At 40.2% G+C, this 14480-nt stretch overlaps 1 protein-coding gene across 4 annotated transcripts in view; it reads left to right on the forward strand.

Annotated features, from left to right (window-relative positions):
• The window catches only part of PLEKHG4B (pleckstrin homology and RhoGEF domain containing G4B), an 84006-nt gene that overhangs the window by 19104 nt on the left and 50422 nt on the right, over positions 1-14480 (forward strand). For all 4 annotated transcript variants that reach the window (XR_015555066.1, XM_087443062.1, XM_087443063.1 and 1 more), the window contains exon 2: positions 1894-2091. Coding sequence is in view for 3 of the 4 variants with exons in the window: in XM_087443062.1 (XP_087299188.1) it covers positions 1894-2091 (198 nt within the window). In the remaining variant the exon portion in view is untranslated. The remainder of the gene's footprint in view (positions 1-1893; positions 2092-14480) is intronic.

Genomic DNA, 14480 nt, shown 5'->3' on the forward strand with positions numbered 1-14480 from the left:
GTGGGGGCTGCACAGGGAGTGGGAGCCCGTGAAGGGGTGCCCCCAAGCCAACTCTGGGAGCCTGATGCAGTCACAATGGAATCAAAGGGCAGAGAAGGGGTCAGGGAGGCCGTGGCTGCCCTGTGAGTGACCAGGCCTGTCTCTAGGGTCTCAGTGAGCATCAGCCCCTCACATTGGGAAGTTTTCAGAAGATGAACCAGTGAAGTGGAGGACAGGAGATCTGTCAGGAGGTTGCTGACCACAGCTGGACACGAGAAGTCAGGACCTGCCCTTTGGATCTGGAGGAGGAATGGGCCTGGATTTGGGCATCTGAGCAGCCAGAGGACATCTCTCCCTGGGAAAGTCTAAAGTTTGCATTTCAATTCCTCCAAGATAGGTCATGAAAGACATGTCCCGTAGGATTGCGTTCCACTTCCTTCCTGCCAGTCTCACCATTAAGCGTTTGCTTCAAATCTCCATAAGGAGTGTCATGGCATGTCTGGCCCCTGGAGGGCGATTCCTGCCCCTGGCTCAAGACCAGCTCCATTCATTCTCATGGACTGGATGTTTGCTTGTGACTCAGGTGTGGTTTGAGTTTTTGGAAATCAGACCACATTGGCATTTTCTGGACAAAATCAGTATTTAGATAATTCCAACCAACAAGTGAGTGGCCCTGTCTGGTGGGAAAGGGCCAGCTGTGTGGATGGAGGGGAGCAGATAGACATGGGAGGCCCGTGTGGAGCGTGGGAGCTCCAGAGGGTGTCTGACCTGCTGCCTCACCACTCTGACACAGAGGCAGGAGCTGAGCTGGCTCAGGTCTTCCTTGAGTCATGTGGTTTCCAGAAGCTGAAGTGACACTGCAGCACACACCTCCTTATTCATGGTATAGCCTGGCCCCTCAGACAGGACAGAATGCCTCTCTCCGGGTCCTTATCCACTTCAGGTCCAGAGGATTGGCTTTTTTATCTTCAATTTACTTAGGAAACTATCCATGTGATTAGCTGTTCAGAGGAGTCTCAGATGTCCCTTTAAAAATCGATTTTGCAACTTTAACCTCTTTGGCTATTAATGGTTATTTGTAGCCTTGCGTTTCTTTCCCAAACAAATGAACTTTGTGGTATTTCCCCAGGAAATGTTACATGTAAAAATAGCATTAAACATTTTTTAAACTAAAAATTCTGTCTTTTCATAAAAGCATATTGCACCAAAAATGTAAAGAGGAAATTAGATACCAATGATACTGTTTCCAGAATGACTGAATAGGCACAATTCTGTGATTTTGATGAAGGATTTCCTAATAGTTTCTATTTAAATTTTTAAAAAATCATCAATACAATTAAAATGTATTTGCTGTAGATGAACTTCTTTTCTAAGTATAAAATGGCACATGGACCAGCTCTCTCCTCCCCACAGGGGTCCCTCCATTCCCTGTGCAGACCTAGGAGTGCCAGGGAGAGGGGCCCAGGGAAGGGGAAGGCCCCCTGAGAAATTCCACATGCTCCATGGAAGATCCTAAAATGCAGAATCTAAGGTGCATGTTTCAGAATTTGATGGATGGAACTTATGCCAAATCTAAACTTGATTGTCGCTTGTGTGATAACAGTGACAACCTTCACTTACAAGGTGTTATTTAGGGTTCCCCTCGTAGGCACAGGTGTCAGGTCTACCTAATGCAGGCATGAGCACTTCCTCAGTGTGCTTCTGCTGTGTGATAACATGAAGGACCAGCAGATCATCCCCAACAGGAACTCCCCTCTATTTGCCTGTACCTTCCCTATTTCACTAAGGTAAATCACATACCCAGACAAAAGACAGGTGCCTTCAAAGTGGACCCTTAAGTGCCAGCCTGTGAAAGCATCCTGTGTACCTGATTAATTGATGTCTTAAATTTCCAGATCTTCTCTTCCATTTCAGGATCTGGAATCCCTCGACACCTATATCCAGAACACACTCTCTGCCCTCTACCCACCTTTTGAGGCCACAGCGGCCACAGTGCTCTGGCAGCTGTTCAGCGTGGCTGAGAGGCTCCATGGCGGGGATGGGCTACGCTGCCTCACTGATTTCCTCATCCCAGCCAAGAGGGCCCTACAGCACCTGCAGCAGGAAGCTTGTGTGAGTACCTCCTCTCAGGAGATAGAAACTGTGTAGGGACCTCACTCAGGGGACAGAGCCTGTGCGAGAACTTCCCCTCAGGGGACAGAGCCTTTGTGAGACCCTCCACAATTAAGGGGAAAGAGCCTGTGCGAGGACTTCCTCTCAAGGGACAGAGGCTGTGTGAGACCCTGTGCTCAGGAGATAGAGCCTCTGTGAAACCCTCCCCTCAGGGACAGAGCCTGTGTGAGACCCTCCCCTCAGGACAGAGCCTGTGTGAGACTCTTCCCTCAGGAGGCAGAGCCTCTGTGAGACCCTCCCCTCAGGTGACAGAGCCTCTGTGAGACCCTCCCCTCAGGGGACAGAGCCTGTGTGAGACCCTCCCCTCAGGGGACAGAGCCTGTGTGAGACCCTCCCCTCAGGAGGCAGAGCCTCTGTGAGACCCTCCCCTCAGGGACAGAGCCTGTGTGAGACCCTCCCCTGAGGGGACAGAGCCTGTGTGAGACCCTCCCCTCAGGGACAGAGCCTGTGTGAGTACTTCCCCTGCAAGGAACACCTTACTGTTCTTGCCTGGAAGAAGTGACAGGCAAACTGTTACCTGGTACATGGAAAATATTTAAGCTGAGCAAGTGGAATTTAGGTCCGAGGAAATATGCCAATGAAAGAGGCAAAGTAGAGCCTGCCTCTGAGCATTTGAAATTAAACCTGTAATTAAAACAGATATAAAACAAGAGAGCATTTGTTAATTTCTTTCTGAAAGAAAGCTGTGAGGTTATGAAAAAATAAAAATAAATTGTAACCTCTTCCATTTTTTTATAGAGTTTAAACACATAAATGGAGATATCTTCCCATTCCCCTCTGTTTTATTGGTCCATATAGGCGCTGGCTCAGCTCCTTCCCTCTGGCTTCTGGCTCCTCCTTTCCCTCATCCAAAATGCTGGGTGAAATAAGGCTATGTGTCCCAGAGATGGGGCTTCTCAGTCCTGCCAGGGAGTATAGAGCTTGCTCTGTCTGCAGACATCCATTCTGGTTCCCTCCAGTGAGTTTGAATGAAGGAACTAAGTCACCCTCCTGAGTAGTCATCTCAAAGCCAACTTATTGGATCAGTTTCAGTATATACAAATAAACCCTGCTTAATGAATTTCTCATGTGTTTAGTTTATTTCTTGGGATATTTTTATTATTTTTGAGGCAATGTTAAAACTAATTATAGTCAAGTTGTGGGTATATTGCAGTGAGCTACTGGAAAGATTCATGGGTAAATCTTAAAAAGGAAGATTTTTATTAATCAGCACCTTTTATTACTCCATTGATATTGAATTAGGGCTTAAAAAAAAAAAAACTACCACTGGGCTACTTTGATTTATTAAACTCTTTGAATGTCTTTTAGCTAGAATGACCATGGTAGAGAAATGATGAAGGATATCCTAGATTTATTCTTTGTATGAAGTAGTCTACCCAGAGGACATTTTCCTTTGTGATTATGTACCTTTTGTACATTTAAAGGATGCTGATTGACATAGGGAAGAAGCGGAGAAAGGTGCTGTCAGGAGAGAGAAACAGCAGCACAGGAACCAATCTGCTTTAAGTTGGATCTGAAAATACCTGTTTCCTTTCAAAGGTGTTTCTTGAAAAGCTGTTCTGAGCTAATGTTTTGCCTTATTTCTTCTGTTAAGCTTCTTTTTCCTTCCATTTTAACCATAAGTCATACCCCTTCCCACTTACAAAATTGCTTATCTTCTGAGAAAGCCAAAGGAACATTACTCTTTAATATGGATACATATTTACAAGTATTTAATTTGATAAGCACAAAAGGAAATTTAGGAACAATCTTACTATTTGCATATTTATATTGCTTTTTACTTTAATAAAATAAAATTTGATCATGTATGACATAGGAAAAAATGAACTTGACAACTGTGAATATAAACATATTTTAGTTAATATAAATTCAATGAAATTTTTATTCATTTACTCACTATTGTATAAGTATGTGGCTTGGAGATCATTATTAATCATATTAATTTTAAGATAAGTTGTCATATTAAGCTAAGAATTCAATAACCACCATTCTCCCACCCTCTATAGATACAAGAAATGCTTAAAATCACTCTTCAACTTATTTATAACTTTGTTTCATCAAACTTTGAGTCTGAAATGTCTAGAGAAGTTTAAAGGAAGTAATCACCAAAGATATAAAAATGGAATGTTTCTACAAAGCGGGGAAAGCAGGGGGCAGGGGATTAGAATAAAGAGAACGGAATCAGAAAGGAGGGAGTAAAGGGAACAAAGACATGGGAAAGAAAAAGCACAACATATACAATAACAGGTGGAAAGTAAAGTTATTAAAAATGGTAGACCAGCTAAATTCTAATCAAAGGATAACTGGTGTAGCATTATTCATAGCAAACTAAATACAGTAAAGGGCAAAATACATTGTTAGAGCTAAAGAGGATCATTCAATAAGAATACTAGTAACAACCAGGAATACATAACAATCTGTAACACCTAACAACAGAGGTGCCTGAAAATGTTTGAAGCATAAATTGAGGGAATTACAAGGAGTAATTCACAATTATAGTACCTCTCTCCAAAGCAAACAAGATAAGCAGACCGCTTATTACTTAGGATATAGGTTTGAACACATGATATCTCTCTTCCACTAATGGGCACACACAGAGTGCTGAACCCACCAATTTTAGAATACACACCTTTCTCAAGCACACATGGGACACTGTCGAAAATTTGGTAAAATTCTGGTCAAATATTACAATTAGAGGGTTTACATTTATCTCAAAAATGTATACAATCAGAGAATATTAGAGAACATACGTTCTTCTTAAGTGTACATGTACATTTATCAAAATTAACCAAAATTGACCATTAGCCATAAAGAGTAAGCAAATACCTAAGATATCTAAAGATTGCAATGCAATAAAACTAGAAATCAATAATAAAAAAAAAACTTACACTTGGAAAGTTGTAAATGCACTCCTAAATAGAGAAAGGGTCATACTGAGAACCACAAAGGAAACTGGCAAAACATTTGGAGCTGATGAGCAGGTGAGTCCTATTTCCAGTGAGGACGTAGAAGCGTGTGAAAGACCTTTACTCTTTCCAAACAACAAGAAATGCCTAGATACGCCAAAACAATTACACTTTCTTTTAAAGCCATCCAAGAGCTGTGGAAACACAAAGGTATAAAAGACGTAAATTATGGAGAAACAATGCCTTCCTAAGTGAGCAAAGAACAGAGGACATTTTCATACCTGGGACCAGTCACTGAGGTTGCGGAGAGGATGGATGGAGGAGCAAGTTGCCAGAGAAGGATCATCTGTGCTCAGATAAGGAGAAATTGAACTTAAGAAACTTCAAGACTGACATACCAGATTAGAATCTGAAGGAGCCTTGATTGTGAGGATAATCTTCTCTGCTAATCCTAAGCAATTCTCTTATGGGGAATTCTGCTAAGTGGAGACTGAGAAGTGGAGACAGAAAGCAAAAGGTCTCAAAATCTTATAGTCAAATGGTTTCAAAGTGTCCTGATCTCCAACTCTCATGGTCTCATGGTCTCACAGTCTTAAAATTTTAGTCTCATAGTTTCAACATCTCTCAGTTTCAAAGTCCAGCGGTAATTGGTACCAGGCCCCCCTGGCTGGAGAGTTGTGAACTCACCATCAAAGTATTTAAAACCAGAGGTAAACTGAAATTAACCAAAGCTGAACCAAACCCCACCCAATTCAAATTTTATAAGATATCCCTGGTAGCCAAGGGAGTCAGACGCTGAGCTGGAAAGTGGGGAGACATCTCATGAGTCTCTTTAGCTTAAATTCCAAGGCTCTGCTAGAGTTTAAAGGCACAACCCATCCCAACTACCTCTATTTCTAAATGCATTAAACTGATAAACTCCTCATCCTAGCTGCCTAACAGAGGAAAGAGCATTTCCTCTTTTAAAAAAATTATCTACTTTTGACAAAATCTCTGGCATAAAATTAAAAAATTACAAGATGTGCAAAGGCATCAGATTATCAACCCATAAACATAGGAAAAATTTGTCAGTAGAAACAGACTCATATAGACTACCCAGGTTTGGAGTTATCAGGCAAAGACTTTTTTTAAATTATGATAAACATATGGATGAAGTGGATGAAGAGATGGAGAATTTCATAAAAGATTTGAAAACTATAAAAAAAGAACAAAATGCAAATCTTAGAACTAAAAAATGCAATATCTACAGTAAAAAAAAAACTTACTGGATGGGATTAACATAGATTGGACACAACAAAAGAAAGGATACATGAATTTGAAGACGTGCTAAAAGAAATCAAGAAAATGGAAGCACAGAGAGAAAAGAGAGTGGAGGAAAAAAATAAGCAAAGCCTCCATAACCTGTGGGAGTACTGAGCAGTCAAACATGTGTAATTGGATTCCCAGAAGGGGAAGAGTGAGGGGCCGGCCTGGTGGCGTAGTGGATAAATTTGTGCACTCTGCTTCGGTGTCCTGGGGTTCGCAGGTTTGAATCCCAGATGTGGACCACCTTAATGAGTGGTGACTCATTAAGCCATGCTGTGGCAGCATCTCACATACAAAATAGGGGAAGATGGGCACAGATGTTAGCTCAGGGCTAATCTTCCTCAGCAAAAGAGGAAGATTGGCAATGGATGTTAGCTCAAGGCCAATCTTCCTCACCAAAAAACGTTTTTAAAAAACAAGGGGATGAGTAAGAAAATAGGGCAGAAAACATATTTGAAGAAATATTATTGGAAAATTTTCTAATTTGTTAAAAAACAGCAACCCATAGATCTAGGAAGCTCATCAAATCCAGAACAGAATAAATGAAAACAAAATAACACTTAGACACATTGTAATTAAAATGCTGAAAAACAATCATAAAGAGAAAATCTTAAAAGCTGGTGGAGAAAAAAGGCACATCATTACATACGGGTGGCAGCAATAAGAATGATGGGTGACTTCTTCAGAAGCATTGGACTTTAAAAGACAATGGAAAAACATCTCTAAAACGTTGAAATCAAACTAAAATTCTATATCCAGCAAAAATATCTTTCAAACATGAAGATAAAATAATGGCATTTTCAGAGAAATAAAAGAATAGACTGCAGAGGTGTGATGCAAGAAATGCTAAAAGGAGGTCTTCAGGCTGAGGGAGATGGTCCCAGGTAGAAGCTCAGATTTACAGTAAGGAATGAAGAGCATGAGAAAGGCTGAATATGGAGTCAGTGTGAATTTCTTTTAAAAAGTATCAACTGCTTAAAACAATATATTGTGGGATTTATAACGAATGTAGTAATCAAATATATGACAACAAAGCACAAAGTGTGGGAGGGAGTAAATTGAATTATACTACTATAAGAGTCTTGCATTGTTTTTAAATAATAAAATATTACTTGAAGATAGACTGTGATAAGTTAAAGATGCATATTGTAATCTTGAGAGCAACCTCAAGAAATAACACAAAGAACTATAACTAAAAATTCATGGGGGAGATAAATGAAATCCAAAAAATAGGAGAGGGAATAAAAGGAAGAACAAAGGAACAAAAAACAATAAAAAGGGGCAAATAGAAATTACATGCCAAAGTGATAGATTTAGTCCAACTGTATCAATAATTATATTAAATGTGGTTAAATGAACTAAGCATTCCAAGTAAAAGGCAGAGATTATCAGACTGGAAAAAAAGGCAAGAACTACTAGATACTGGTTATAAGAAATGTTCTTTAAATATAAAGACATACAAAGTGTGAAAGTAAAAGAATGGAAAAGATAAACCACTAAGCACAAGAAAGTTACATGATGGTCTCAATATCAGACAAGTTAGATTTCACACAGTGGGTATCACCAGAGAGAAATAGGGACGAGACATTTCATAATGATGAAAGGCTCGATTTGTCAGCAAGGTATGTAATAACAAAGCTTGAAAATACAGAGAGCCAAATGACGACACTAAATGGAGGTTTTCACGCTCCTCTCTCACCAACTGATAGAACAATTAGTCAAAAAAGGCCAGTAAGGATATAAAGGGTCTGAACAACACTATTAACAAACTGACCTATTTGACATTTGTGGAACATACATCCAACAAATGCAGAATACCCATTCTTTTCCAGTGCACATGAAACACTTTTCAAGATAGACTACATGCTGTAGGCCATCAAAAAATAAAGTTTCAATAAATTTCAAAGGACAGAAATCATACAGAGTATTTTTTTCCAACCACAGGATATTAAATCAGAATTAAATAACAAAAAAAGATAACTAGAAATTCCTAAAACATTTGGAAATGAAGTAACATATTTGTAAATAACCCATGGGTTAAAAAAAAATCACAAGGAAAATTATTGGAACTGAATCATAATGAGAACACAGCATGTAGAAATTTTTACATATAGCTAAAGCAATGCTTAGAGTATAATATATAGTTTTGGGGGGAGAAGTCTAATATTAACTATCTAAATTTCTACCTCAAGAAGCTAGGAAGAGAAGAGGTAATTAAATCCAATTTAATTGAAACCTAAACTGATTAAACATGAGTGCAAGATAGAGGGCAGCTTTTTCTGTGAAAACGAAGTTGAATCTTCTGCAAAGACTCACTAAACGTCACAAAAAAAGTACCGTCATTTTAGGTATGAGCAATATAACTGAAAAGACTGGGATATTTTAGGGGGAAAAAATCCAGAAGAATCCTTATATTCATATTCCTTTCCTAATGTCTTAAATTCTTGCTCCACATCACAAGTACTGGAAGACAAAGCAGTCTGGGTGTGGTCAACCCAAGGAAGACAGGCAAGCCCTCCAAATCAGCAGAAAAAGCTGGGCCTCCTGTGCCCACTAGAGTCCCATCAAGAGACAGAAACCACACAGAAATGTAATCAGGGGAGCTTAACATAGAGAGCTATTATCTAGGAACATGGGATTAACTACAGAGGGACAAGCGGCTACGGAGAATCCCTGGGGCTGAGGGAGAGCCCCAGGGAACAAACCTCAAGGGGGTCCCCTCCCCCATCCCCTCCAGGATAGTGGTGTGTGAATGTGCATTTACATATTTAAAACAAAAATAAAACATTTGGAGTATGTATGACCATTGATTTTTTAGTGATGCCCTGCTTTACCAAGCCAACTACCAGTCCTGAACAGTCGGAGCTGGAGGAAGCTTAAAATGGTATTGTCAGCACTAAAAATCACTGGGGAGATGGCGGGTTTCCAGAATGTGACAAGCAGTCACTCCACACTCTGCAGGTCACTCAGGAAAATGTCTGTGTGGACTTTCTCCCCACCCAAGACCAGATTAAATCCAGGTGAGTTAGAGTTAAACACAAACAGAGAGAGAGGTAGGGAGTGAGTGGGAACCTGGTTTCCAACAGGAAAGGACTGACTTCTCACTCAAGCCAAGAGTGACATCACGAAGAGATGGAAACAGAGATTGATGGCAGAAACATCTAGAAAATTTGTGCTTGAGAAGCATCAGAAGCAAAATTAAAAGCCAAATGAAAGCTATTTCTTACATTGTGTTTGCAGAGAACTCATAGAAATAAGTAAAACAGTAAGAGTCCAATAGAAAAGTTGGCAAAGCCCTGAAGAGAGAATTTGCAGAACAGACGCTACAGTTCATGGAAGCCCTGGGAAGTCCAACCTCCTGGTGATCAGAGAAACACAAAGTAAATGACAAGACACAGTTTTTGCTTTGTAATGAACAGAAAAATGTAGAGATTAATATTTAGAGCAGAGAGAATTCAGTGAGATAGACAAGCCGATACTCCTGTCATGATCATGGAAGTTGGAATGACCTCACGGGAAAGCAGTTGTTGTAACATATATGGAGACTCTTTAAATTGTCGTGCGCAGTTTGAACCAGAAATTTTAGCCCACAGCAAATGATCTAAAGTGCAGGTCCAGATTTATTCCTAATAATATGTGTTGCAATATTACTTACAATAGAAAAAAATGAAAATAAATATTAGGGGGATGGTTAAATTAATAATGTGTGAATATCATGGACGTGATACACAGATCAAAATTGTTTTTAAAGAAATTTCAAAAAAATACATGAGGAAATGATTATGATATAATATTAAGCCAAAAAGAGGGTGTATATTTGTTTCATATCAGTTTTCTTACCGTCCATTTTTTAAGACGAGGATGTGCAGTGACGTCAGTGTGCTTGTGCTGCTAGGCCCATGAGTATGGATGTGGAGTGTCCTGCTTTTCTACTTTCTTAACTTTAGAAATATCCCGTAATTAGTAAAATCAGAAAAGAAACCTTCAAAAGTCAGAGATAAAAGGAAAACTAGGGCCGGCTCCGTGGCTTAGCGGTTAAGTGCGTGCGCTCTGATGCTGGCGGCCCGGGTTCGGATCCCGGGCACGCCCCAAGGCACCACTTCTCCGTCCAACGCGAGGCCGAGTCCCACGTACAGCAACTAGAAGGATGTGAACCTACGACATACAACTATCTACTGGGGCTTTGGGGGGAAAAACATGAATAAATAAAATTTTTAAAAAAAAAAAAAAAAAAAAAAAAAAAAGGAAAACTAATGTTCTAGTCTATGCAGCTTTACCTTGCTTAGGTCCCTGATGTAGAATGCTCAGCCCCGGCTGGAACACACAGACACTGACGAGGTCATGGGTGCATGGAGTTGCATGAGGCAGCCAGACTCCATGCACAGAGCTAGGACCGAGGGCACATTGAAGACCATCTAGTGGCCTGACCACTGCATAGTCGCCAATCGAGAAGCCAGTCAGCCAGTAAATATGTTCAGGTGCCTCTGGTGTCTGGTGTAGGCTGCTGAGTGGACAACCTGAGGTCAGCCACAGGACCAGGTGGACAGGGAGGACAGGCTTCCATGGACACACACAGAGGGAAACCTTCTGTCTGTGCACAGTCAGGCCCCAGGAAGGTTGCCCATCCCCTTGCCCAGGACAACTTGAGAGTGGACGTTCTCCATTGAACAATGGGATGCGGAGTTGTCAAGGGCCCAGGGAGGCTCAGCCACAGTTTTCACGTTTAATCCACAACCAAGTTCCCCTCTGGCTTTTCCAAAGCACCAGACGAGTTCTGTTTTGTTTTCAGTTTTCCAAGTGGGAGAATGATGCTCAGCTTTTTGAAATAGTGTAATAACTGGTGTGATGCATCTATTATGATTGAACACCTGCTAATGATCTTGAGAAATTCAGGTTCCCGGACCGCTTTGTGAAAGCTCATTATAAAGAAGGATGCTGCACTTGTTTTAGCAGCTGGACTGCAGCTTTTAAACAGTGAGGCCCACTCACCTCCTTTCGAATGAAAAACTTTGGTTCTGACACTTCCTCCTTGAAACACTGTAAACAGCCTGAGCACACCATTTAGAGAAGATATTGAGATGAAAGAAAGAATTACTCTTTGCAACCTGGAGTTTTCTCAGAACTGGAACTATTCAGAACATGACTAGAAGATTTATAGCATCTGTCTAATTTGGCAGCAGTCCCAGGGGAGCCAAAAGATTTACAATCAAAGCTGTGGTGATTTTACCCAAGGAGAATCTCAGAATTGTGAATTGTGTTAGGGCTAGGAAGAATGATGTTCTTCTCTCTATTTGTTTGCTTTTCAAACCCTTGATGTGCATTCTACTTTGGAATAATCTTGCCATAATTCAGTTGTTCATGGTATGTGCGTTATTATGAAATCAAAGCCAAAGCCCCCAAAAGTACAACCTGAAGAAGCTTCTCATCATTTCAACTGATACAGAAAAAACATTTTGACAAAATTCAACACCTTTTTATGATAAAACCACTTAAACTAAGAACAGAAGGAAACTACCTCAACAAAATAAAGGCCATATATGAAAAACCTACAGCTAACTTCATACGCAGTGGTGACAGACTGAAAGGGTTTCCTCTAAGATCAGGAACAAGACAAGGATGCCCACTTTCTCCACTGCTATGCAACTCTGTCCTGGAAATTCTAGCCAAAACTATCTCTGTTCACAGATGGCGTGATGCTGTTATGTAGGAAACCATAATTATTTGATAAAAAATTGTTGGAACTAATAAACAACTTCAGCAAAGTTGCAGGATACAAAAATCAACATACACGAATCAGTGTGTTTCTATACACAAACAATGAACACTAGGAAAAGTAAGCTAAAAAAATTTCCATTTACAATAACATCCAAAAGAATAAAATATCTAGGAATAAATTTAAACAAGGAGGTGAAACATTTCTGAAAATTACAAAACATTACTGAAATAAATAAAAGAAGACCTTAAAAATAGAAAGACATCCTGTGTTCACGGATTAGAAGATTTAATGTTGTTAAGCTATCAGTACTACCCAAAGCTATCTATAGATTCAATGCGATCTCTATCAAACAATATTTTTTGCAGAAACAGAAAAATCTATCATAAAATTCATATGGAATTTCAAAGGAACCCAAATAGCCAAAATAATCTTGAGGAAGAACAAAGTTAGAAGACTCACATTTCCTGATTTCAAAACTCATTACAAAGCCACAGTAATCAAAACAGTGTGGCACTGACATAAAGACAAACATATAGACCAATGAAATAGAATAGAGAGCCCAGAAATAAACCCTCACATACGTGGTCAAATGATCTTTGACAAGGATGCCAAGAGCATTCAATGGGGAAAAACAGGCTTTTCAACAAATGGGAAAACTGGATATCCACATGCAAAAGAATGAGGTTGGACCCTTACCTAACCATATACAAAAATTAAATCAAGATGGATCAAGGATCTAAAAGCAAGAGCTAAAACTATAAAACTCTTAGAATAAAACATAGGGAAAAAGCTTCAAGATGTTGTATTTGGCAATGGTTTCTTAGATATAATACCAAAAGCATAGGCAGCAAAAGTAAAAATAGATAAATTGGACCGCATCAAAATTTAAAACTTTGTCTGTAAAAGGGCACTATTAACAGAGCAAAAAAGCAACCCTCAGAATGGGAGAAAATATTTTCAAGTCACATATCTGATAAGGGATTAATATCCAAAATATGTGAATAACTCTAAAAATTCTACAAGAACAACAAAAAACAACCCCATTCAGAAATGGCAAAGGTCTTGAATAGACATTTCTCCAAAGAAGACATACAAATGGCCAATAAGCACATGAAAAGATGCTCAGCATCACTAATCTTTAGGGAAACGCAAATCAAAACCACAATTAGATATCACTTTCCATTGATCAAGATGGCTATTACCAAAAAAACAGAAAACAAGAAACATTGTCGAGGATGTGGAGAAATTGAAATCCTTGTGCATTGAGGTAGGAATGTAAAATGGTGCAGCCACTGTGCAAGACAGTCTGGCCATTCCTCAAAAAAGCAAACATAGAATTATCATGTGATCCAGCAATTCCTCTTCTGGGGAGATACGTAAAAGAATTGAAAGCAGGGACTGGAACAGGTATTTGTACACCCATGTTCATAGCAGCACTATCCACAATAGCCAAAAGATAGAAACAACCCAAATATCCATCAATAGATGAATGGATAAACAAAATGTGGCATATATATTCAATGGAATGTTATTCAGCCTTAAAAAAACAAAGACATTCTGACACATACTACAACGTGGATGAACCTTGAGAACATTATGCTACGTAAATAAGCTGGTCACAAAAGGACAAATCCTGTGTGACTCTACTTATATGAGGCACTTCGTGTAGTCAAAGTCATAGAGACAGAAAGTAGATGGTGGGTGTCAGGAGCTGGGGGAGGGGAAATGGGGAGTTATTGTTTAATGGGTGGAGTTCCAATTTGGGAGGATGGAAAAGTCCTGGAGATGGATGGTGGTGACGGCTGCACAACAACATGAACCTACTTAATGCCGCTGAACTGTACTCCTAACTGTGGTTAAGACGGTAGATTTTATATTACACATGTTTTTCCACAATAAAAGCAGCAGCAGCTGCTGCTTCACGTTGTTTCCGACTGCCCTCCTGCTCTGGGCTTGTGCCTTGGGTCTACGGCAGCTGCCAGGCTGGGAACCTCACCGTTGCTGACCGTGGGGCCAAGCGACGTGCTGGATGTTCAGGTCTAGTGTGGGGAGGTTGCTGACCCCTCAGCAAGGACGATAACCCACATCTGCAGCCACCCACATTAGCGGGCACCAGCTCCACCCCAACGATCCCCGTGGGGCCTCCCAAGGGCCCTGGAATAGCCATACCCTTCGATGTCCTCTAAGGCCTCAGATTCCACAGAAGAATCTGAAACCCAGGCAGGGCCCCAGGCCCAAAGATGTACATGGTATTTTAATTTGTCAGAGCAAAATTTGGGGGAAATAAGTATCCAGCAGTGAAGTGATCTGTGTGAAGGGTTTCTAATAGCACAGGAAGTGCAGGTGAAATAATGTTAGGTGAAAAGTCAAGATGCGCAGTCGTATTTGTGATGTAATCTCAA

The sequence above is a fragment of the Ceratotherium simum genome, chromosome 18 (assembly GCF_057802395.1).
Source record: "Ceratotherium simum simum isolate JZ-2026a chromosome 18, ASM5780239v1, whole genome shotgun sequence".
Classification (NCBI taxonomy): Eukaryota; Metazoa; Chordata; class Mammalia; order Perissodactyla; family Rhinocerotidae; genus Ceratotherium; species Ceratotherium simum.